This window comes from Parus major, chromosome 1 (genome assembly GCF_001522545.3).
Source record: "Parus major isolate Abel chromosome 1, Parus_major1.1, whole genome shotgun sequence".
Lineage (NCBI taxonomy): Eukaryota > Metazoa > Chordata > Aves > Passeriformes > Paridae > Parus > Parus major.
The window spans coordinates 91,691,841-91,718,267 of record NC_031768.1 but is presented as its reverse complement, the minus strand read 5'-3'; the positions used below and the strand labels follow the sequence as shown (position 1 = coordinate 91,718,267).

General features: G+C 44.7%; 1 protein-coding gene across 6 annotated transcripts in view; it reads right to left on the bottom strand.

The window, feature by feature from the left end:
• LSAMP (limbic system associated membrane protein) overlaps positions 1 to 26,427 on the bottom strand; it is a 979,827-nt gene that overhangs the window by 96,323 nt on the left and 857,077 nt on the right. For all 6 annotated transcript variants that reach the window (XM_015636537.3, XM_015636566.3, XM_015636520.3 and 3 more), the window contains one exon: positions 10,505 to 10,630. In XM_015636537.3, the coding sequence (XP_015492023.1) occupies positions 10,505 to 10,630 (126 nt within the window). The remainder of the gene's footprint in view (positions 1 to 10,504; positions 10,631 to 26,427) is intronic.

Sequence of the window (26,427 nt, the reverse complement as noted above, 5' to 3'; positions counted from 1 at the left end):
TGTACTGCTGAGGGATGCTGGCACAGCATCAAGGCTGTCGCAACATCATCTTCCCCTCTTCAGCTGGCTGAGGATGAGTGGGATCTCGGAAGGGGACACAGCGAGGACATCTGACCCAAACTGACCAAAGGAATGTTCCATACTGTTAGGCATTTACCCAGCAATAAAAGGCAAGAGAAAGGGGTGGGGGTATTCATTACTATCATGTTTGTCTTTTGAAGAAACCACTACGTGTACTAAAGCCCAGATTCCTGAGAAACAGCTGAAGATTGCCTGCTGGTGACAATTAGAGGGTAAAAATAAATATTTTGTTTTCCTTTGCGTCTTTAAGTGGCCTTTGCTTTTGCTATCTCAAACTGCTTTTATCTTGACCCATGAGTGGTTTTTTTTTCACCTTATTTTCCCCCCGTGCCCCATCCTGCTGAGGAGGTAGAGCAATAGAGCGGCTTGGTGGACGTCTGGCATCCAGCCAAGGTCAACCCACCACATACCCAAAGCCCAACACTCAGCACAAATTAACTTTAAGTCCCTTGGGCAGAAGGGGAGACAGAAGCAGGATCCAATTATTTATTTGCTTGGAAGATGCCCAAGTACAGCAGAGATAAATGCAGTAGATAAAAGCAAGCGTGTCAGAGAGAGGCTGGAGTTGAAGAGTTTGGAGTTTGACTTGAGCTGCTGCAGTTTTTGGAATTTCTGAAATTTTGTCTACTATCATGATTGACTCAAAAAATACTAAATCTTTGTCCCTGTCATGCAGCTGTAGTTTAGCATGTACAGCCAGGGTTTGGACAGGTGTACAGAACTATGACAGGTACTCTGCTCTTACTTTTCATGCTTACTGCTATGTTTCACAATTACCTTAAAGGAAATGCAAGCCTTTGAGGCTGGTGGATAAGTCAGGTAAATATCAAAAAGCTTACCCTGTGCAGCAAACTGCATGGACAGACACCAGCATGGTGAACACACAAATAAACACACAGTCAAGTGCTCACAAATAATGCATGCAGCAGTGTGCACCTGCATACTCATGCAGCTTTTACAAATCCACAGGCTGCACAGAAGGTAAGGAGGGTGTCAGTGACATATGGCAACCATTACAGTGCTCGTAATTAGGATGATCCTGCCATCAGTTCTCAGCCAGGCACAATGCAACAGGGCAGTGACCCACAGGCACCCTTATGAGGAGCCCAAGGAGCCCCTGGGAGACTGCATTGCTCCTGCCTTTGCCTTTCCCACACTGCAGCAATCTCATCTCCCACTGGCGACTTTCCTGGCATACAAGCCCAGACAAGGAGCGGGCTCTTTGAATGTGCTCTGCAGTGCCATAGATATGGTCCTGTCCTCATTCCATGGCCCTTCCAATCTGCCACCGCCCTCAGTCAATACAACTTAAATTTCCCACAATCAGTGCCTTTTCCAGACCACCAACACTTGAATTACACCTTTCTACCTTGCAGACTGTACTGATCCTTTGGCAGGACACGCTTATCTCTCCAACGGCTCAAGTCACTCCAAACGGGGCGTGAAATTCAAAGGCTGCATCAGAGCACAGCTCTCACTTCCCTGGATGGACCTGCCCTCCCCATCCCCTGCCAGCCCCTCTGCTTTGCTCCTCTGCTGCAGTAGCACTGCGGTGGGCACTCACTGGGAGTTTATGAGAAAGGATGATTTGTTCAGCCAGTGCATGAAAACATACAGAGTACATCAGAAGAATCATATTTATCAGGTGCTGTTCAGAAAGAAAAGAGTATCTGAAGAAGAAATAAGAACAATGCTTTTGTACGTGCATCTCCTAAGAAAAAATAACCCCCTGAATCATGTTTAGAGTCTCTCACGCTTTTCTTCAGACAGGAAAGGGAGGGATGTTCTGAAGACATATTTCTGAAAGGCTCAGAAAGGAGGCTGACGAAGCAAACAGAGCACAAGTGTTCACAACACCAGGGTCTGTCGCAGCCTGGCATTACCAAAATAGCTCAGTGCCTTCAGCTGGGAGACTCCCACTACAACTGTATTCAGGCCTGGGAGAAAAGCTCCACACTGCAGGAGGCTGAGTGACATCTGACCTTGCTGAAGCAGTTTCAGGATGTCTTGCCCCTAAAGCTGGCTTTCTCTTTGCCCTAGGTTATCTACACATGCAGGAGACTCTTGCAAATAATCTGCTTCTCCCTACACTCCTCTCTTCTCTCTCTCACTATTTTCCATCCTTTATTTGCTATCTCTAGAGCTGGAATATATAAGCAGGTTCATGATTGGGATTGGTGTGGGGGCAGAGGCAAGAGACAGTAGGATAGTTGTGCAAGAGATGCTTGAAGGGGTGAAGGCTTTGGGGCTGTACAGGAAACTCCCTCCAGACATCCTGTCCTGGCAGGACCTCTGTGCTGCACTAGATGCTGTCATCTATGCTCACTGGGGTCATAAGATGAGACAGTAGGTCTGGCTCCAGTGAAGAATATATCAGGCACTGAAGTCAGTGCAGCCACTGAGATCAGCTGTAGTCACATAACAGCATAATAACAAAATGGTGGGCTCTCCCTTTAAATGAAATAAATAAATAAATTAAAAAAAATCATGGACCAAGCATAAGCTACTGCCTTAACTTTCCCTTTTTATTAGTGTGTCTCTCTCCTACTGTGAAGAGAGAATGAGAAATATGCTTGCCTTAAGTGAAACTACTTATAGATTAAAACTACAAGGGGAAAAAAATGCAGCCTCCCCATTTTCTTCTTAAGGCTAGCTTTCTTAAGGATGTTTGAATTGAAACTATTCAATTTAACATGATATGAAATTTTTTCTCTCTTTAATTCACAAGCAACCTCTCTGTATCTTTACAAGCACATTTAAATTTTCAAATGTGAACTGCAGCTGCAAACATGGAGCTGCCAATGGGGAATATGATCTTCAAATGGCAGGGGGAATAGGACCCAGTTCGAAAATATCCACCCTTTACTCCAGTGAATCCAGGGAAGCTCTGTCACCAGACCAGCAGCTCCAAGCACCAAGGACCCAAAGCAGACTTGTGAGTTCAGATCACTAGAGGGAGACACAGGAACACACACATCCACACCTCACCAGTGTCCTGCACTCAGTAACCTTCTCTTCAGACACTGTTTTACTCTAGTTGACTACAGTGCTGAATGTGTGTTTGGAGAACAAGGAAGGTGTGTAGGGAAGCCAAGCCCGATGGACTGCATTTACCATTCTCAGCAGGGCAGGGCTAGAAGACCTCTCCTCTTTTTGTCCTAGTCAGGACAAAAAAGTCCCTTGGTATCAATGGGTATGTGGAATGGGTAGGAATGATGGAGAATTGGAAAGTTCATAAGCTGCTGTTGCAATTCTGCTTGTGAAAGCACTTGGTGATTCCTTTTCCTGTCATCATTAATTCTGGGAGATTTTGAATACTCATCTTCTGGGGTGCTCAGTTTTCACTCCCACATCTAGCCCTCTGGGATCCTTCAAGACTGGCTCATGGAGGTCAGGGAGGGAAAGCAGCTAGCTATTCCTGGCTGCCCCAGCTAAACAGGAATATCCCCACTGAGTATCACTAAACTTGAGGGGAGAGGCACAGCACTGCAAAGACAGTAATATTACAGCAGTGAACTAGAAAAATGCTGCTTTTCTGTAGGTGGAGGAAAGTTTTCATATGGACACAATCCAGCTCAGCCTTTAAAATGCCATGGAAAAGACTTTAGCAGCATGACCGACTAGAATTGGTATCCATCTGGGAGAAGATAAAAAGGAAGCAACTCTACCAGAATCCAACTTGCTGCAAGGAGCAACATTTTTATGTGGCAAGAAGGCAACTAGCTTGGTACAGAACTGCCACATCTTGCCAGCAGCAGCACAGACAATCTTGCCAGAGGTGGAGCAGACAAGCACTGACCAGAAGACTCCACATGTTCCCCTCCAACCACTGCTGAAGGCAGCAGGGTAAATTTCCTCCTCACAGTAACTCTATTTGTCTTGTTCCCCAGAAATTCCAAAATACTCAGGAGGCCTTGCTCTCCCTCTCTGCCCTGGGACAGTGCAGAGAAAGCAAAGATGTTAAAAAAATGAACGTCTCATGCATAAACAGTGTTTGTACTGAAATGGGGAAGCATTGCAAGATGATTACAAGAGGAAGGATCGCTGTGCAATGTGCATGTGTTGCTGGGCAAAGAAGGAAGAAGGTAAAGTGTGCTGGGCAGAGAGCACCATCACAACTTAAATTTCTTATAGGTGAGGAAGGAGGCAATGGGGATCTAGCTTGTGGGCCCTAGGAAAAACAGACCTCTAAAAATATAAGAAATGTGTTAGTGGGAAGCAAATAGAGGTTGAAACCACTTTAGAAGCCTTCTGGAGAAGACCTGAAAAAGTTGAAAGTTTGGCTTGTTTCCCAGGCTCTTTATGAGCCAGCATCCTCTTCCCCCCCACCTTTTTTTTTTTTTCTCTCCCTACATATTGGGTAAGATGAAGACTAGATCAAGAGAAAAAGACATCTCAGAAAGTGTTCTAAAACAAACTGGGAGTGTATAAGAGGCAAAGTGAAAGGTCTCTGTGGAAGACTTTTTTTAACAGAAAGTATTTTGAAGATGAAAGAAGGAAAAAAAAAGAGGAAAAGGAGGCCTATTAAAAAAATCATCAGTTGCCTCAGTTGTTTTGTTAAAGAAATACCTTGTAAACTTCAAATTTCCAGAGACAGTTTCACAAGGAGAAGGTTGTGAAATAAGAAGAGCTGGTACAGTAATGCCACAAAACCCCTAAACAAACAAAAAAACCCCTACCCCATGCCTCCCAAAACAAAGCTGCTTTTCTCTACAACTAAGGTTGTAGCGAAGGTTTTACTAGGTTTTAAGGTTTTACTAAGGTTTTAGGAGAGCAGCAGAAAGATGGGCTAAATCCAAATACTTTAGATAACCAGAAAATCTGCTTCCCATCACTACCTACTGGCCACAGGGCTCATTTGTGGTGACTCTGGCTGAAGGTTTTCTGCTTGATATTTTTCTTGGGTATAAACTGGGTTTCCCTGTGCAACACAAAGTGAAGCAACAAGGCTTTGGACTTAGGCAGCAATAAGAAGGAAGCAAACAGATGACATAATGATCAGAGTTGCCCATTGTGACCAATATGGCCTTCTTAACCCATGCCTTCAGAAAGCTCTCTGTCTCTGCTTGCTTCAGTGCTCAGCTCTACAAGGAGGCTGGCATGCACTAAAGGAAGACACACAAGTGAGTGGGGGTGTGAGATAATCTGTCTCTTTCACTTTAGGTCTTATCCTGATCTCTGAGCCCCAAAGCATGAAGTTTAACATCCTTTTCAATATTTTTATTGTGAATAACAGGAATATCCAGATTTGTTCACATTATCCTCAGGAATACACAAGCTGGCTGAGTCCTGCCAAGTTCTCGTCTTTAAATAACTTTCCATGGCAATGAGTTCTACAGCTGTTTATAAATATATTATATGTATACCATCTCAATTACACAGGGCATGCAAGCACATTTCTGTATTCTCTATATCCCTCCTAAACTTCCCAGGCTACGGTAAATTCCCTAAGACTCAATGTGAATTTCTAGCACCCTTTAGGGAGAATCAGACTGGCATATTTGACAAGCCTTCTCCTTTCATTTTATGCTGTGACATGAAACTTGGGTGTTGCAATCAATACTTATCTGCTTTGCACTAGAATGGTTCTTATGCTGTGATTACCACTGTAATAACTAAGCTCTTTTTCTGAGCCAAAGTGGGTTTCTTTAGACTGTCAGGGAGAATTTGGAAGAATCCAGAGCATTTTCTTCTCCATCAAGTGGCCTTGCTTGCCTGAGGCCAAGGAAGTTGGATCCAGAATGGGATACCTAGTGGTTTTATACAGGTTTTATACTCTGTAGCTTCTCTAGGAAAAGGGAATTGCTTGTTCCTCAGCTGGTTATACATAACCAGTAAAAGACTCAATCCTTCATCTTTGGTGAATGTAGCTTTGTCTCCCTATCACCAGCTCTCGGGCTGCCATCAACACAGGTACTAAAGGCATTTGCCAGAGCACCCATGAGAAAGACTCTTGGGAAGGTTTCAATCACTGATCATTTGTGGCAAAGAAGCAGAGCTACTGCTCTTGTGAGCTCGAGTACAAGCTTCTCAGCACAGAAGATGGCTTTTTCTTCTGCATTTTCCCACCCATGCACAGCAAAAGGATTGGCAGTGAGATATCTGGTAATCCAAAGACCTTGCAACAACTGTCCATGTTCGTATTGCTGCAAACCCGATTCACAAGAGGCCACTCTTTAGGGTTTCCCTTGAGAGTTTACTGGTAAGAATATGAATGAACGTTAATTTTTCTTCTCCCTATAAAGCTCTTTTTCAGTCAACCAGGCACCTAGCTTGGCTCTGAATAAGACATACAGATGAGAAATGATAAATTACACTCTGGACTGTGACCTCAGAAGCTAACAGGTAGGGAAAAGACACATTAGCCTGAATAAACATAAGTCAGTAGAGACTTGAAGTAAAACAAAAACAGGCTTGAAAGCAGGCATTGGCTACCACCTCTGAACTATTTTACTGGAATATTTTCTTGGCTGTGTTAGCTGTTATCCTGGTACAATGGATACAGTGGTACAAGGGAAAACAGAACTCCTTCTAACGTGACTACCCACAGGTGGGTAGGCTGCCTGTGGTATCCTTCACAGACCGCATTAGTGTGATAAGTGACAAATGGTCCTGTGTCAGGGCCTCATCCAGGATGTGGTGCAGATACAGCATATTTGAGGTTATTGCATTCAGTGACAAAAAATAACCTACATCCCTGTGGGGCATGGATTAGGCAGGTTATGAGCTAAAATGAAGGAGAATAAAAGAATAGGGTACCACCCACTCTTGGTACAAAGAATCTGGGTTTTGTGCCTTTCAAGAGATGAGACTACAGAGTGTTGCCTAGTGAAGTATTCCTAATGCTGACAACTGCTAATTCATGCACACTGCATAGGATATCATCAATACTCACCCTCACTCTAACTGAACATGTCACAATTTCCTGATCACAAATCCACTTCAGATCTTTGGTTTTACGGTCTTTGCCATGGCTTACTATCACAAACCAGGGTGCCAAAAGGCTTAACGAACCTGCAGCTGTGTCCTGGATCACAGGAAAGGGATCAGACTGTGTGCAGGGAGGGATGTGCTGGCCTGCTGCTGGAAGCTGCAGGTCAGTGATCCCAGAAAAGAGCTCTGCTAGCTAGAGGAGAAGAGGTAATGAAGCTGTTTGTGCTCCCAGACAATGCCTGTTCAATTATCCACAACTACTCAGACCAGGTTGCCAATGTCCTACAGAACAATGACCTGTCAGGTGAGAAAGAAAAGGGTCTGGGTGACTCTCCACCTGCTCTGTCAAAATACAATCTGCCAATCATCAGAAGAGGAATATAAGAGGAGAGCAGGGACTTGCATCCAAACAATGTCAGTCCTGCTTTCATCAAATTAAAGCTGATCTGTATTGTCATTTGCCATTGAATTATTAAAGTATTTTTCCCCTTACCTGCCTTCCTCCCAGGTGTCAGTGCTACAGTCATCAACCTCAGTCACACTTCAGCTTTCTCACAGGGTTAGGAGGGTTTTTTTTCCTGTGGGCTGCTTGAGGGTATCATGACTTATAGTTGAAGTGAGAAAAATATCTGGTTCAACTGCTCACTGAAGAATCATTTGAGGAAGCAACATAGCAGTTTATAAATCAATTTTTTTTAACTTCCCAGACAGGCAGATAAGTATGCTATGATTGCAGCATTAAATGAACTACCACATGCATCCCTACCTTCTCTGCCTAAGTACCAACACTGCCTTCCCCTTGCATTTGTATCTTCCACTTCCCAGCCAATAAGAATTAAATAATTTCTGTGGTCTTAGCTCAGGTAATTAGCTAACAAACACTATGGATGAAGTCAATGAATGAAAGAAAAAGCAGACAAAGTTGCTAATGAACTCCTTGAGGAGAGTGCACAAGGAAAAAGTAATTTTCTTTGGCCCTCTTACCCCCCAGTATGGGTTTAATTTCACTACCTGTCCATTCAAAACCTCCCACACAAGCTCAATAACACTCTTTCTTCCAGTTCTGCAGTCACAAGTTTAACCATGAAAAAAATTGAAGGAGAGAGATATATTTTAGAAACCTTTACAATGATCTAAAATAGCTCTTTGATGCATAGCAGATGTCTTCAAAACTCGCATAAATGGAGCCAAAATGCCTTACAGTTCTGGAAAAGGGCGATTCCAAGATAAGACACGTTTCCAATTGCAGCAGCTCTGGAAGAGATTTGGAATTTATATTAATTGTCAACCTCAAGGAAAACATTTAAAAGAAGCCCTTCTGCCTCCCATTTTGAGACAAGTGTCTTACTGGGCTTTATGCTGCTCAAAGAGCTGATGTCTGCCTGAAAGCAGTTCCTCTGTATCTGTAAAAGACAGCAGATGGGTTCAGATGGGGAAAAAGAAAGAACCACAATCAGTGACACATGGAGGTGACAGACTGAGGACTGCCTGCCCTTCATCATAACCTCTAGTTTGTTATGAAGGAGGTACTTGGCAGGCTTCACTGTAGGGAGGAGGACTGAGGAGGGATTGGAAAGGAGTCAGTGAGATGGTGCTGAGGGATGCTAACAAGGCAACACCTCTGAGACACAGCATGGGAGAAAAATTGTGAAAGGACTTGCTGGAAAACCGAACAACAGAGCCAAGAAAACTGTCCCCGTGGTCAAAGCAGGGATGGGATTCTTCAGTTCTGTTGCTAACCAGAGAGGATAGCCAGAGTGAGGATTTGTTCTGTGGAGGTTTCTTAAAAGGAAAAAAACAAAATTCTCTGTCTATACAGTGAAGTAGGTGGTACAAATGAAAAGCCTCCCACAAAGCAGCAACAGTCAAAGTGATGAGTCAGGACAAGAATCTTCTCACTGCTCTGAAGAATGCATCTCATGTCTATCAGGCCTTACATTTCACAAAGATTTAGCGCCCTTAACTCAGTGTTAGGCTGTGCTCACAAAATAGCTAGGGAGTATATTTTACTTGGATACAAGAAAGAGTTAGAGAACTGAAAGACTGATGCAGCAGTAATATGGAAGATTTGATATGAAGTAAACCTTAAGAACAGAAATACCAGAGCTAGAAGATTCTATATACATATTTAAAAATGAAAAAAAATAAAATAAAAAAAGTTATATTCTCTTATGAATGCAAATGGCACAGTCATACTTAATTCTAAAAAAAACAGAAGAGAAAAGTCAGGTAGTGATGATAATACTACAGAGGAATAGTGTTCCCCTAATCAGCCCTGCTCTCACCTCTTCCTGGCAAGCTTTCCTCATCTTTTTTCTCTTGGCATTGCAAGAAATGGGCCAGAAATACGAACTGCATATCTGGCTTTCATATCATGAAAGCTCAGGAGAACTTTGGTTTGGCTGAAGAGACAAGACAGGAAATCTAAGTAACCCCAATCTCAACCACAGGCTCCAAATCCAGGGGGTTCTGGATGTAGCCCTTAGATTAAGCTCTGTTCCAATGTGTCATTCTACCTTTCTCCAACTTTTTTTCTGCAACACTGCAGAACTGAACTGCAGTAGGAAGCTGGACTATCTGTAGCACATGCAGAATGCTTGCTGACTGCCTACTTCAAATCCTCTTTAACCCTTTTCATATATGTGAGTATCACAGAAGATCATTCATATGGGGCTAATCAATGTTTTCCCCATGCATTTTAAATTAAAGAGTATCTGATAGGAAAAGAAATCAACTAAAGAATTTTTCTCTCCTCCAAGGACATGATATGGAGGGATAGAAACCTACCTCTTGTTCTCATCCTACTGTTAAATCTTTAGGGGTTGAAGGTTCCCTTGCAAGGTGCTAACCCCACAGAGTCTGGCTACTGAAAGGACATGTCATGTCCTCGAGCTTGGAGGGCATAGTCAGATAGCAGAACAAAGATGGTGAGTTCTCCTTTATTTTGTTACCATCTTGCTCTTCACTCACCTTGAAGATCAAATACTTTCTTTACTCACCTCAGAAGACTTCTGACTTCTGGCTGTCTGCCAAAGTGGAGAGCAATATGAAATTAACTGGGCCACTGTTTGTCTCTCCCTTTTAAGGCAGATCAGTAGGAAGCAAATCCCATGGTTTTCAGAGAGAACCTCTTTTATGCAGTGTCTCAACAGAAAGCCTTTTCCCTCAGTTTAGCACCAGCAGCATTTCATCTCCACCACTGTGCTGTGCATTACCAGCAGTAGAGACTGGGACAAGTAGATGAAGACCTAAGCTAAATAGAATTACATGTCCAACTCTGCAGAGGATATATTGAAGTAATTTCATTTGTTCAGTTGGAAAACCTGGTTATTGTGCCTGGGAATTCACACCGCAAAACAAGCTGGAAGTACATTTAAGATTCTTGCCAGTTTTCTATAGCTGCCTATATTGCTACTGAAATTTTCTTTGATGCTGGAAGAAAAGGAAACTACTGTGCAGTTCACAAATTTAATCCAGTCGTATTTCTTACCTGTAGGAGTGAGGTGCCTCCAGGTGATGACAGGCTCAGGACGCCCATTTGCCATGCAAACCAGGGTCACATTGCTGCCCTCATTCACGGTGATGTCCGAGGAGATCGTGGAGATCTTTGGTGGAACTGTGAAGACAAAAGAAAGTTTGACCTTGTTAAAAGCAGAATTATGAGGGCAGCTTGCCTGGCTTATTAATCTACCTACCTATCAACCAGAGCCAGCCACAAACTCATCTCACAGGCTGCACCCCTCTCACTGCTACCTGGGCCTCTGAAATTACATCAGAGTAATCTGTACTGGTGTGTAGTTTGTATTCCAAGAGTCTACAGGTAGAAATGGCCTGTGCTGCAACTGCGATGCTTTGTGTTTGGACAAGTTTGGGGGTTTTCATAAAATGACCTCTCAGAACTTGCCTGCCTACCTCAAGGCTGTATAGAAAGGGTCAGCAGGCTCCAAGTATCATCCCAGCTAATTTTTGCACTCCAGGGAGTCCCGGATGGAGTTCTACATCCTCCTGAAGGATGTCAGGCTTCAAGGCACTGACTCAGAGGGTGTATTAGTTACTGGTTTTTGTGACATCTTTCAGCCAAGATGTCTCCCCTCGTGGGCTACCTGCAGCAGGCAGCTTCTGGATGACTGCACCACACATGGCAGAGCACCAAAGGCACAGTAGAGTTGCTAAGGTTCAAGATCAACCATGACTTGGGCATCCAAGATCCTTAAAAACTTTCCAAGCTGAGTTTGTGTCATGGCAGCAGAGTGACCATGAACTGGGACCTGAACAGGCACTTCCAGGTGTGGAGTGTGCCAGCTGTTGCAGTCTTTCCTCTCTCACGTCCATGTCTTGCTTCCATGCTTCACACCCCATGTCAGGTGGTAAGGGATTTTCACTAAAAAGGAATCCTCTAATTTATTTATTTATTTAATACATTTTCAGCTTCCAAATTTGTGTGTAGTGAGGAAAGAAACAACATCATTTTCTGCTTTGCTTACCACAGAGTAAACAGACAGAAGCTTTCCCTTCCCCCTCCCTGGCAGGAGTGGCTGATGCTTCTTTTGAGGCAAAACTGCCTATAAACTGTGTGGGGAAGAGGAAATGAAGCCTGAAGAGGGAAACTCACTACTTCCAGCTGTGTTGCTGGATTCACAGGAGTGTTGTTTACAACCCACATTAGCCCCTCTCATGCCCCAAGCTCATGGACAACACTTGACTGCGTACGACCATGAGACCCCCTTGAAGGAAGAGGACATGTCGAGCAAAGTGAGGCAGACATCTCTTTTCCAACAGGCTCATTCACACAGGCAAGGAGGGATTTAAGCCAGGCACACTGGGGCAGGATTGCCGTGATCTGTGGAGACATGACAATGCAGAGGGCAGTGAGGGAGCAGCTGGGGGGCAACACAACAGGGAAGGCTTCTGCATGCCTTGTGAAAGCAGGACAGCTGGGGGCCCACCTCAAATGCCTATGCATCAGTGCAAGTATAATGGTGGACAAACAGGAGGAATCAGATGTTCACACAGATTCACGGTGGCATGTGTGTGAAAAACCATGGGATGATTAAGAAGAAGCAATACCGTTTTAGACAGGTAGAATAAGCCTCACAATCACAGTCCCCCATTAGGGACCAACCACCTTGATATTTTCTGGGAGGGGGAAAGTGCTAGACTCAAGCAGTCCAGGACACATGGGGGTCCTTCAGGTTTAGCATGAGTTAGCAGCATGTCCTTGCAGCAAAGACCAAGCATCCTGGGTTGTATTAGCAGGAGTGTAACCCCCTAAGTGCAGGGAAGTGCCTAAAACCCTTTGCATGGTGCTTGCTAGACACTAGATCAGTGTCAGTCTCTAGTGTTAGACACTAGATCAGTGTTGGGCTCCCCAGCACAAGAAGGCCATTGACACTGTGGAGCAAGCCAACTGGAAGGTTCCCAAGATGGTCAGAGGGCTGTAGCACATGACTTCCCAGGAGAACCTAAAAGTGATGGGTCCGTTCAGTCTGAAGAAGAGAAGGGTGAGGGAGATGTTATTGCTCTCTACAAAAAGTGAGTGGGAATGTGCAGAAAAGACAGGCTTTTCTCAGAGATGCACAGTGAACGCTGAGAAACAGCTAACACAAGCTGCAATGTAGGGAAAAATTTGGACTCAAAATGAGGAAAAAGCTTTTACTTTCAGAAAGTCAAGAAAGGAAAGGGCTCCTCAGAGAGGGGATGGAAACTCACCTCCTTTCTTACCCAGTGGATGAGGGGAACACCCTGTCCCATGGTTCAGGACAGACCTGCACATGGTTCCAGCCAGCAGATCTGCAGGCTGGCAGAGCCCTGAAAGTTCTGGTGCTGAAATCCAAAATGCTACTCATACTTTCTGGAAACAAAGCAACTTGGAGGGCCACCTCAGACCTGACAGAAGACCAACACACACAGGAGAGGACAGAGGGGCTTAGTTTGGGAAAGAACATCAGAATCTTCTATTTCTGCAAGAGTTGTGGCCCAGGTATTCTGTCAGGGGATGCAAGAACAGTGACTTTGGAGCGTCCTCAGCAAAACATCTCCTCGGTGCACTGGCAAACCTGGGTAAACAGAGCCCAGGAGTAAAACCAGTAGCTAGATTGCATTTTGGGAATATTACTGTAACTCCAAGAGGTTAAAATTTGCATGAGAAAAAAAAGCCATGCAGAAAACTGAAGCAGGACTAGCAGGTGAAGCTGTGGGCCAGTGTGAAGTCACAGTAAAATGGTGCAATGCCAGCCAAAATGGCTGAGGAGAGAGCAGCAAAAGCCACTACAGGGCAGCAGCAGAGCTCCAGCTGGGACATGTATAAACTGCCACTCTCCAAAGCCATCAAGACATTTTACTTCACAGAGGATCAAGTCAACTCAGCCAGTACAAGCAGTTCTGACCATGCCTACTGAATGCCCAAGAGGAAGAGGATGTGTCCAGATGGTTATATCTGGCTTGCCACTTTTTCAGATGAGGGTGAAAAGGACATCCAAGGCTGAAATCCTGCTAGGAAAATAATGGCTGTTTCCTTTCAGCTGCCACCTTGGTCAGAAGGCAATGAAAGGCTCAGACAAGGGGGAATAGGGCAGGAAATAATTTCCCTCTAAACTTAAAACCTGGCTTGGCTTCATCTGCTTAGAATCCAAAGCCAGTGGACAATAATTTCACTCAGATAAAAAGTCAGAGACTTTTAATTTTCAGGGCATCAAGCCAGCATGTTAAAATGCCAAAACTGTCAGCAGCAGCAACAGTTAGCATTGCCTCCTTGGCACTTGTCATTACCTTGCACACACCTTTTTAGGACAGCCTTAAAATGAGAAGCTTTGACCTTATTATTTTACCCCATGTGTGGGTTGTATTATGTTTTCACAGGTCCCAGACTGCTGGAAGAAGGATTGCTGAGAACAAAACCTCCTGGGACCATAATCATCAGGGTGTCACAGCCTCCATTTTCCCAGCCATCTCCTGTTGACCCTCAAGTGGAAAATTCTTTTGTGTTTGGCCTCGTTGAATCATTAGCAGAGGCAAACCCACAAGCTGCAGCCCCACAGCAGGGCAAGTACTAGAGCTAAACAGTGCTTCCAAACATTTTCATGTTCTGACTAACAGCTTTTCCCTTCAGGGGAAACCAGGCTGCTCCTGGACCCTTCTGGCTCCAAGGACCATGGGAAAGCACTGCCCGGGTCTCTGGTACTGCTGAAAAAGATAAATTGGCCAGATTTTTTCCACTCTTTCAGTGTGAATCATACGGAGTGCCCATGACAGTGTGCTTAGGATCCCCCTGGTTGGGGTGGGGAGCAGAGCCAGACGTGAAAGGAAGCACACTGTAATACCCCACTGCTCCATCCCCAGAGAGGGAGGATGCTCCACCCACAGCAGGCACTGATTCTGGAAAGATGGATGGGAATGAACACTGAGAAGAATGGCTTGAAACTCACATCTTTGTTTCTTCTACACTTCACATCTACAGCACTAGGCTGATGCCAGCCCAGCATCTCATCTCCCATGTCACTGACAGTAAATAACAAATCCTAAAGTAACCAGTGGCCATTCTCCATGAGAGAAGCTCACATTGGAGGAGAAGGAGAGCTGCAATGCAGGAGTGAGACGAGGGCAGAGATACTGTAGGGTGCCCTGGACTGGGAGAGCTGCAGGAGGGGTACAAGGTCAGAGACGGTGTGGGAGATTTTAAGTCCCAAGAAAGACACAGTGATAAAGCTAGGTGGAACAGGATTGTGCAGAAACAGCTTGCAGCAAGCCTGTTCTGGTTAATTGCTGTCAATCCTTCACTTCATGACAACTGCAACTCACATTAATTTAAATAATAAGAAAGACTGAGACATGAAAAATAGATCATGCTCCCCCAGCACAATCACTGTTGCTCTCCAGATGAAAGCAGGTGATTTGTTTCCACAAAAACACCCGCTATAGCAGTTATTACAGACCAGGGGCTGCATACGGGAGGAAGCAAGGAAAGCACAAACAAGCAAACACACAAACATCTGCTGCTGTTATCCTTGCCTTTTATGACCAAAGCCCTTCAGAGCTCAAAACTCCTCCTGAGATATTACCTGGGATGGTGTGGGCGGGCTGGATCAGTGTTCTGATTCAAGGCTATGGAAGGAGGCAAGGAGCAGTGCTACACTCCTAATGCCAGTAAAGGAGTGAGCCCAAAGGTTAAGAGACACGAGTTCACATGCAGGAGGACATCTCCTTAGTACCTTTCCAGGAGTGCAATGGGGGATGGAACCAGAAAACATCAAGGCCACCCTTGCTAAAGCACTGCTTCTGGAGATCTTTTCCTAATGCAGTTTATGCTGAGCCTGACCCATGCCACAGCTCCCAAACCATTCAGATCCCTGCCTTTGGATCAGAGCACCTAGACTCAGCAGAGGCACAAAGTGGCAGGAGTGGGAAGTACTGCCTAGCAGAAAGTGGTGCAAGGGGTACTTACAGGCTGGGGGGAGAAGCACCTGGCTCCTGCTCTGATGGCACTCCACTCCCATGCTGCTTCACATGACACCTCAAAGCAGCAGGTTTGTGAAAAAAGGGCAGGAAGAACAGGACTAGGAACTCAACTCGGGTATGACAGAGTCAAAAATGAAGAGGGACAGTGGACACCTATCTGGAAAACTCTGAGCTGTGTAAATGTACTCACATGAAATCCAGTCAGATGCCTGGACTCTTCCCTCTGGGTGAACAGTGCCCTGCATCTAAGACCCTTGGATGGAGCTTTCCACTGTGGGGCAGCTACTCCCCAGTATTCAATTCCAAGACTGCTCAACAGTACAGTATTTTGTCAATAAGTCACAAAAATTATAAAAAATTACAGTTCTTATTCCCAGTCTACAGACCTATAATACAGCAAAAGCTATTTAATACCTCCAAGACACAGATGCAAACAGTATTGAAACTGCCTAAGAAAGCCCATAAGCTTCATTTAAGTGGTCTAACTGCTTGTCCGAAAAAGGGCACCTTGGATACAAATGGAAAAAGTCTCAATCCCTTCCATATATCCTCATTAGTTGCTTCCTCCAGCCTATTTCCTTCCTCTCTATTGGCAAGTAGGACCCCCATCTGTTGGATAAAATTAAAGAGTCCCACCCACTAATACACAGGAGTCACCAGCTCTCAGAGCAAAAAAAAGAAAACATCAGGACTTCTCTCCAAAGTCAAAGGAACTTTGCAGCCACTAAAACCCTCCCCAGGTGCCTATCAATTAGCCTTGAGAGTTCTTATTTCCTTGTCCCCAGATCCCAATTAACAGCACTTTATGACAAATGCTAATAAGCCCCAAGGCAGAGGTAGGGGGGATGCTGACCATCATATGGTCCTTCAATGCTTTAGAACAGCCACCTTGCTCACCACAATTAGGGGTCCTTTCCTGGGGCAATTAATTGACAGCAAATTGGCCTCATTAGTCATTGTTTAGTTAAAGTGTTTAGTGGTGGAAAGAGAACCTGAAGAAGGGGCTGAGCTGCTAAACATAACTAAATGGTTTAATTTCCCTCTTATGTGTGCAGCAGGCTAATCACAGCTCTTTACAGCTGTAACAAGAAACAGCTTGTTGATGCTAAAGTCCGCAAAGGGAGCAAGCTGAGGGCTGGAAAGTAAAATCCAGACACCCTTTGGGATGCGGCATAGTAATGTTTCTGAGGCATTCTACAGAAGAAATGCGACATCAGGCCCAAGATGTGTTTTTTACGGTCTGATTCGTGCTGCAGCCTCAGCCAGAGAGAGACGAAGCTGTCAGCCGAGCGAGAGGGCAGAGAGGGAAGTTGTTGAACTTCATTAAAGAGAGTGGACTCCGAAAGAGCTTTCTGACCTTCCACTCTGCTAGACTTGTTTCACTCTGCCAACACCTCGCTCAGCATTAAAGCTTCTGTGAAGTAGAGGCAAATTCTGAAGGCTTGGTTTTGTTTTTTAATCCCCTGGGAACCAAAAACCTCACAAAATAAACTACAGAGCTTTCACAAGGTGTAAAAATTCCCTCTTTATGTTGTCTGAAAGGGAGTACCTCATCATGTGGCCTTTAGGGAAGAGTCTATGACAGCCAGAGCATGGAAACCACTTTAAAAGTTCTTCAGTTCCCAACCCATAGCGTGCTCCCCCACCGCTCTACACCGCTGGGGCTGATCTCCATCAAGCATCACTGCTGATGCCAAGAGAGGCCAGGCAGAAGGAGGCACAGGGGCTGCTAGCTTGGGCCTTGCATCTTGGTGAGCTCCCCCCATCATGCAGCTGAGCCTCACCCACTGAGACGCCAGGCAGGAAATTATTTAAAATCCAGATGGGGACTGTGCATATCACACTGCCTGGGAGCAGAGAAGCAGACAGGATCCTGTAAATCAAAGCCATTTGCAAAGCTACCCATGAGCTGGGTAGCAGTCAGCACTCTCCAGAGCACACCACACTGGAGAGTAAGAGCTTACAAGCCAAAACGTTTTGTCTAAAGGAATGTTCTGCCTCATCCAATATATAGTTAAGTGTCTGAACTATTTTTCCACATAACATTGCATGGGAAGCCCTTCCAGTACATTCTTTCTTAGCAGAGAGCAACACAGAGTGTGAACGTGTTGTACTGTCCCATTCCAGAGTTGCTGGAAAAGTCAGCACAGAACTGGGCTCAATTCCTTACACTTGTTCTCACTGATTTTACTTTTTATAAACTTGTCTCCATGAAATTTTCAGGAGAAAAATTATCTAGCTTCCACACTGAGAGAAACACAGAATAGAATGTCTTAAATCTCAAGCCAGCCTTGTTTTCCAGTGCACTCAAGTGACAGTGTAGGTCAGGGTTAAAAGAAGTCTCACTCCTATTCTTAGCCCAGCACCTCCACTTCAAAACTGGATGCCAGCCTTGCACTCTAAAGGAGCCCCAGCTCCGAGACTGAGCTCCAGCTTTTAGCCAGTGCTGGTTGTATTTCACCCACACCTGGCTTTTTGGTGTGCCCTCACCAAGCACAGGTTTGCAGAACCCACAGTTTTGGATCCTGCTGCAGTCCAGGAGAGCAGATTCTCAGTTATGTGCTCAGCATGTAAATGAAAGCACAAAGCCAGGCATATGCCCAATATCTGTTTATCAGATTTGCACCTCTGCATATGAAGTTCTTTGCTACAAACCCTCCTTTTCTTTTCTATTAGCATACTGAATTTATGCCACTCATCTGCGGCTCCTGTCTTTAAAGCACTGCTCTGTGCATTTGCTGTTTGTGTTGCTACAGTTCTTTCTGCTTGTAAAACTGACTTCAAGAGCTTTATGGCTAACCCTCCTAGAGGAGCCTGCTGTGACAACACAGCCTTCCTCACAGGACATGTGTAAACAACAACAGAAGCGCTTGCCATGCTAATCCCCAGGGATTAACTCTTGGAATGCCACCTAATCCCAAACATTTTAAGGACTGCAGATGTACACAGCTTTTGGTCTTTGTTTCAAGTGTGTTTACATATTCCCTTAGACTGTTCTTTTTAAGTCTGGTAAGTATTTACTTATGGGACTGAAACAATACAAAATCTTTCTTTCTGCAGACACAATCAGCCATGCTGGAAGAGAAATCCTTTGAGAAAAGTTGTCCTTAGTGTCCAGATCCTCCAAAGACATTTTTGAGAATTTTCTTAAGAAGAATTTTTTTCCAGAAACATTAAGCATGTTGGATGTATATGGTATGCAGCTGAGCCCTAATATGCAGCCTTTCTAGGGCTTGATTCAGAGCCAAGGGAGCTTCTTCTTTGATGTTAATGACCTTTGGACAAGTCCCTATACAACAAGAATGGGTAATGGTTTCAAGGAAATGCTGCAGCCAGAACAGGGATGCTTTATTAGGCAGTTGAAGAAAAAAAAAAAAACCCAAGACTGTGGGTTTCTAACTGAGTCCAAGCAGCCCTTGCCTCTTGCCTGTTAACTCCTTTGGGACGTAGACTAGGGAGCACTGGACAAGAATGAGGAGTAAAAAAAAATAGCAGAGAAAAGCATGTGTCATTCCAGGGCAAGAGGTACAAGTCCAGAGAAGGTCCTGATTTGGCAAGTGGGGGAATAAGTTAATTTCAGATAATACCCCACTCTGACTTGAGAAACAAGCCAAATTTTTGTTCATTTGTTTTCAGATCTTGTGTTGTTGCTTATATTCAGCTCAGTAGGGACAGAATACCACCAGCAGAACAACCATCATGAGAACCACTGATGAACATCCACATAGAAGCTGAGTGAAAAAGCCATCTCTCTCCAAAGGCTTCTGTCAGATTCCTTTGACTGCCCATGGTTTATCCCACATCCTCTTTGATAAGCCACAGGATGATAAATATGACTCTCAAAGTGTCTCGTGCATACCACATACCCAAGGATTTGGCTTAGTTTCAACTGAGGCAGCTTCTCAGTGACAAGCCTCTCACTCAAATCAAATGCACGTGGTACATATAGAATATCTTTTATTAGCAAGCTTTCCTTTCTTACACATTGAAGTGAACAAAATGGAGCAGGACAGCTTGCTGTAACCACCTTTCAAGATTGCTTTCAGGCTTCTGGAGGAGCAGAAAGCTACAGCAGCACTTTGGAAATGCTGGGTTTGCTTTCAGTCAAAAGTATAAAGAACAAAGATAATAATCCCATACTGGGACCTTTGCAGAGAATCACAGAATGTCTTGGGTTGGAAGGGATATTAAATCTAAAATCATCTAGTTCCAACTCCCCTGCTGTGGGCGGGGACATCTTTTACTGGATCTGGTTGTTCAGAGCTTCATCTAACCTGGCCTTGAACACTTCCAGGGATGTGGCACCCACATCTCTGGGCAACCTGTCCCAGTGCCTCACCACTCTCAGAGTGAAGAATTTCTGCCTAACACCTAATCTGAAACTGCCCTCTTTCAATTTGCAGCCATTTCCCCAGCCTGTCATTCTTTTCAATATTCTCCTCCATCTTTCTCATAAGAGTCCTTCAGCTACTGGAAGGCACTGGAAATTAGGTCACCTCAAAGCCTTCAGTTCTCCAGGCTGAACAACCACAATTCTCTCAGCCTATCCTTGGAGAAGAGATGCTCTATCCCTCTAATCACCTTGGTATCCCTCCTCTGGACTGACTCCAACAAGTCCATGCCCTTTCTGTGCTGGGGACCCCAGAGCTGGGTGCAGCACTCCAGGGGAGGGTCTCACATAGCAAAGTAGAGGGGCAGAATCCCTTCTCTCACCCTGCTGGCCATGTTGCTTTGGATGCAGTCCATGACACAATTGGATTTCTGGGCTACAAGAACACATTGTTGGATTGCATTGTCACTGTTTCTGGATCCAGAGATGATGGCCTTTCCCACCACATGCAGTTCTAAAATGCCAGCTGTGAGACCGTCACTTGCTAGCCAATGTTGAGCTTGGTGATAGCTGGAGCAGCCTAAAGGCTGTTATTATCAGCCATCTAAGAAGGGAAAACCAATGAGTTCAAGGCAAAGAATCCCTCCTTTCAGAAATGCTCATCTACACAAATCCAATCCAGCAGAAAAGAGGAAAAAACAAATGCAGTGCTACTGAAGTAAGGCATCTTTGAACAAAGCTGGCAGCTGGCTACAGCTGAGATGTGACTGTGGTGATCTCCTTCCCACAAAGCAACCAAGAGCCAAGGTTTCCTGAGAAGGACAGTTTCTGCTGTTGGACCTTCCCTGCCCAAAGAGGGTGCTCTGTTTTGGTTCAGCCATGTGCAAGAGCACCTTGATGTCCTGGGATTTTCCTACAGTTTCCCTTTTCAAGCTTTGCTGTGTGGTAAAGATGTGCTGCATACATCTCAATATGATCGATCTCAAAGGGAGGGAAGGGATGAATCCCAAGAGCTTTGCTCTGTAAACATATGACATTGAATTGGTGCCATTTCAATTAAAGGAGAGAGAATCTCTCCCAGACTGCCAGGAATGAGGCTTATTCCTTCTAGTCTGTGGCTTTACTAGGACACATAAAAACACTGTCTTCTTCCCCCAGTGTGGTTCAAGGCTGCCCTCTTCAAAGTTAATGGTTTACTTGTCTCTTAGAGTTACAAACTGAGAGAATCACAGAATGGATAAGATTGGAAGGGGTGGCAATGGGTCATCTGGTCCAACCTTCCTGTTCAAGTATCATCCTAGATTACACTTCCCATTCAGGAGGATGAGGTTACATCCAGAGGGGCTGCCAGAACCTTTGTGTTTAGTGGGGAAACATCTTTACAGACAACTTTCATCCAAGGTTCTGCAAGCAAATACTCGCCACCCCAGAAATCCAGTGCTACTGGCTGCAGACCAGGAACGAGGTATCTCCTCTGATTTTTGAGAAAGAACACAAGCAAAAAAACTGCAAACACTTCCTCTGTGGTAGGGAAGCAAAAACTAAGTCCAATGAAAAACACAAGCCATGTACTGTGACACAGCACCCACATCTGAGCCTCTGTAAAAGCACAGCTATCATGGTAAGCAATACTACTTAAAAACTGAAGGAATCACTCAGGTGGACTGGTACTGCACAATCAGTGATTGTTCTACACACTTGTGCTCCACCTTTCTAAGGCTCAGTTCTCATTCTCACTCTTAGGGAACTAGTGCATGCAAGATGTATGGCATCCCCAGAGACTGGTACCCTACTGGTGTCACAAGAGGTGATGCCTTATCCATCAACAGCTCAACAGGTGAGTAGGAGAGTAAGAGAAGAATATCTGCAAAGCCTCAGACTGTTCTGTGTAAGGAATTAACATGCTGCAAAGTTCCTTGGCAGAACAAAAAGGGCAAAGGCAAGGCAGATGAAACAGGCTTGATGCTTCACTGCTGGTATAAATTAAAAAGAACATGAAATACTCTTTTACACAAAAGGAAATGCAGCGAAGGAGAGAATCAGCCCTGTGGTTCATAAACCCAAGGTAAAAAGCTGGCCCCTCAAAATACTGTGCAATCTGAACAGGAATAGAAACATAATCAATATAGTTAGGCATACTGATGAATGATAAGGATGTACTCATACACTTTCTTTTCTGATGGTCACGATATACTAGAGTCTGCAAGAATTATTTACCCGAAGTAAAAAGAGTGATAAAAATACAAAGAAACTTTGCATCAGAACACAATTCTGAAAACTCTGCCAAAGCCTGAAGAAAAGCAGAGATATAGAGGAGATGGCATCACACGATGGATCAACCTGCCACCGAATTGGGCGCAGACACTCATGACAAATAGGCACAAGGGATGCTGCACAAATACAGTGTGACACTATATCCTGGGCATATGCTTGATGTATGGAGGATTAAATGCCACACACACACTGTCCTGGGTAGATTGTATCTAGTGCTGACAGATACCTGAGGGATCTGTCTCTTCCTTTATACACTTTGGCAATTGCCATGCCAACAAAGGATTATGGGACTGGGAGGGGGTGAGAAGGAGAGATCATTTGCTACTCTGTTTAAAAGAGACTTTATCCTCTGGGGGGATTTTGTCAAGATGTTGGATTTCTTCTTAAATTATATTTCTACCTGCCTATACACATTTGAGGTTGATGGGCTTTTCTCCTTTCTTCTGTGCCTCTAGCACAACACCTCATTCTTCTCAAGTCCCAAACAACCTCAAAGCAAAGGTGGCTTCCATAAGTCGGTTTGAATACTGCAGCCCTCAGCCCTTGCCTCCATGCAAGCTGCAAAGGCAAGCAAACAGCCAACATGCTGTAAAGACCAATTCCTCTGCCTCAGTGGTGAGCCCTCTGATTGACGTCTATGTTTGTGAAGAGAGACAGACTGTCTAGAGTGTGAGATAGCTAACTATCACCTGGGGAGGTGATTACAGGGGGAAGGAGGGAGAGAGAGAGGGGACACAGCCAGACAGACAGAAAGGCAAAGACAGACAGACAGAAAAGAGAGCTGAGGAGGGGGAAAGAGGAAAGGACTGACATTGTAATGCAGATGAGAGAAAGACCGTAGTGTGTGATGAATTAAGTTGTCAACTTTGGCATCACCTGTGTACCTTGTCATGCCAATAAATTCATTGAAGCTGAACCTGCACCGTGAGTCAAGAGTGAGAGAGTGCTGATGGAAGGAAGAAATAACAGCCCATTTAAAGACTCAGAGCAATTTATGAGTTACCTCAGGAGGGAAGTAGTGACAGTGGGGAAGGAGAGGTGCCTCCCCATCATGCTGGGCAGGGAAGCTTGTTTTGGATTCAAGCTGTCCACCCAGTCGTGCTGGAGACAGTAAAGGGATAGAGACAGAGACCTGGCTCAGGAAAGAGAAAGGCAGTGGAGAGAGAGGCTTGCTAGGGTCCAAGGGGAACAGGGCAGGCACATGCCTTGGCACATGTGCCTCAGGCAATCCCTTGATGTGCTGAGGGAAGATGTTGAGAACAAGAGGCCAGGTTACCCCATTGTGAAAGGAGACAAAGGGCATAGAGCACAGTCAGCACCACAGCACTGAGGGAACAGTGAAGGAAAACAGAGCACAGCTCTGGCATAGAGGGGTGGCTGTGCTGGAAAGCCAGAGGGACACAAAGTCCTCTGCTGACTGAAGTTGGAAGCAAGGCACCGAGATGTGAGCAAGTTTGATGGGCTGTAACAGAGAAGTACTGCAACAGGTACTTTGCTGCACAGCTAAGGAGATTCTAACTTCTTAAAGAATTCCATATATACCTTAAAAGAGGAGGTCACAGGCTCCTTCCATCCTCCAGAACTCCAGTGAAGTCTGCTGGATGTGATTGAGGAATAGGAAACCAATGATACAGTGCCCTCACCCAATACATTTTTTCTCCTCCTGCAACTACAGCTTCCCAAACTGATTGTTTGTTCCCAATTGTTTGAGAAATACATCTGCCCCTTTACTCCTTTCCTTTCTTCTATCCAACTCATCATGTCCCACACAGGAGCTGTTGCAATCCTTGTGCTCACAGACAATGGCCAGCTCCTAACAAAAACTCTTGTATCAGCCACAGGGACCAAGAGTGGCAGAGGCTGATTTCCAAAGCAGCCTGAGACCCCCCTGTGACCTCATCTGTAGCCATCCAAAGATATTTACACTCATGTGACAAGACGTGTTCACTGACCCTTGCAAAGAGCCGATCTCAACCCAAGCGCCAGGCACAGCACCAGGAAAGAGAAGGACACCACCTGCTCTGAGATTCATTCCTCCCATGGCCTCTGCTGCTGCCTGCTCCACTGATGCCCCAAGCCTGCATGGAGGGAAGGGAAGGAAGGAGAAAGGGAAATAAAACCTGGATTTGTCCCTCAGGAAGAAGTATTGGTGGTATTTCCTTCAATCAGGGAGAAATTCTGATGCCGCCACACAAGTAGAAAAGCTAGTCTTTTCAGCATGAGTGAAACGCTGAAGATTTACAACTGTTCAGGGTATTTGGAAAGTTTGGATAGAAATGTGTGTGCACATGCATAACATTTCACAAATCCATGCACAGGAAATAACGCATATGGCATAAAACTAACTTATGTGGATATCTGTGTGCATACATATAAAAATATAAACATACTTAGATTATGTATATGTTTATAGTTAGATACATATTGATATATGCACATATACAAATACTGCCATTTGCTCCTAAAACCCCCAGCCTCTTTGAGAGCTCTTGTTTGGCTGCTGTTTTGCAAGCAGCCACGACACAGCTGTCGGGACTGGGGTCCCCTGAGCTGTGTGGTGCAGCTCTGCTGGCTGCGTTCAATTCGACATCAAATGAGAGCAGGGATCTCCCTGAGCCAAGCTCTGCTCTGATCTGACTGGTGCCCAGATCAGCTCAGCTGTAGTGCCCTCAGGCTGTGGCACTGTATTAAAGTTGAGGGCAGCTTTAATCTGCTCCACTGTTTGCGCAGTGGAAGCTGTTCTTGGCCTACTGGGAAATTATGAGCATGTCCCTCCTTCAAGTAAAGTGGACATTTCTTTTCCAGGAGTTGTGATCTTTGTGTTCCCGTAACTTAGTTTAAATGATCTAAGCTGGTGGCTTCCAATCACTCTCATTCTGAGGGCACCTTGCAATTTCCTGGGGAAGGTACATGTATCGTACAGGGAATGCAACTCTCCTAACAATAGGTTTGGTTTTCATGAAGTTCAGACTTCCTGAGAGTTACAGACTATGATGGTCTGATGGATTTTCACTTACTATAGGGAAGAAGGAAAAAAGTCTCACAGTTCATAGCCTTCTTCTGCCAGGGGTATTGAGTTTATTATTGCCCCCTTTAGCAACAGGAATAGCAACACAGAGCTGCAGACATGGGAACCTTTTACCACGTGTAGAGGCCTGTGGTACACTTAAACATCCCTGTCTCCTTGAAAGGTTACAGGGACGTCCTGCCCCACAAGAAATAACTTCTAACCACACACATGCCCTCATGGACATTGTTGCTCCTGAAAGCACCCCACTGACTCTCAGCATTGCCTAGACATCCCTCCCACCACAGGACAATGGGACACACATGTAAATCCCTGGATGCCAGGATGTCAGAGTATGACAACACCTACACCATCAGTAGTGTCCTGGCACCTGGACGCTGGCCCTGGTGGCATTGATCACAGCTGTAGGAGGGCTGCGTTGCTTTTTCAGAAAATCTAATTTGTATACAGGAGACCATGCAGAAGAAACAGTATTAGCCAAGAACATTCCCTTCCTCAAAAAGCTATTTAAAACCAACCATGACCAACTTGGTCCTGGAACTGCTGATCCCAGGACACCTCAAAGGTGGCTTGCCTCTATCTGTGTCTAACCAAGCAACAGAAAGAAGTATGGTAAGGAAGTATTTAGATCATGCTAGAGGCTACAGAAAGGAAGAATGACTTTTATTTGGAAAGACTGTTCAATAGAAGAGATACCAATTAATGAATAAATGAAAATAGGTGACATTCATTATGACATTTAAATGACTAGATGCCAAGTGTTTTGTTAGAGTACCACGTGTCCTGGAGGAAGGCAATCAAAGAAAAAGGGCTTAGAAAAGCAGTGAGTAACGGTGACCCAATCCATTTAACTATTGACAAAACACAGGTGAGGAAATGTGCAGGAGAAAAAAAATCTCTACAAATCATCAGCTAATGGATTAAATGCATCTGAGTGTGAGATGGAAATTAACTGATCAATTCACTCAACAGCTGCTAATTATATGTGACAAGGCAGGCAGACTCCAGAAGTCTATGGAGCTCAAATGAAAACAGTGCTGGTAGAAAAATTTGAAGGCTGCCTCTTGCCACTATGGGGTGTGACATTTGCCCCGGTGAGAGAATGTCACTGTCACTGAATAACATTTAACTCTGCAAATGTTTGAAGTCTGTAATTCAAAAGCATGGAGGGGGGAAGTTCTTTCTCACTGCTTTATAACAATTTGCAATGTTAGGTATAAATATATGGTATCAAAATTAACATGCCAATCTAAACAAAATTAAATGTAATGCCACAATCAAATTGAAACCTTTTTGCCTCATTGCAGTTAAACATTTTGACATTAGT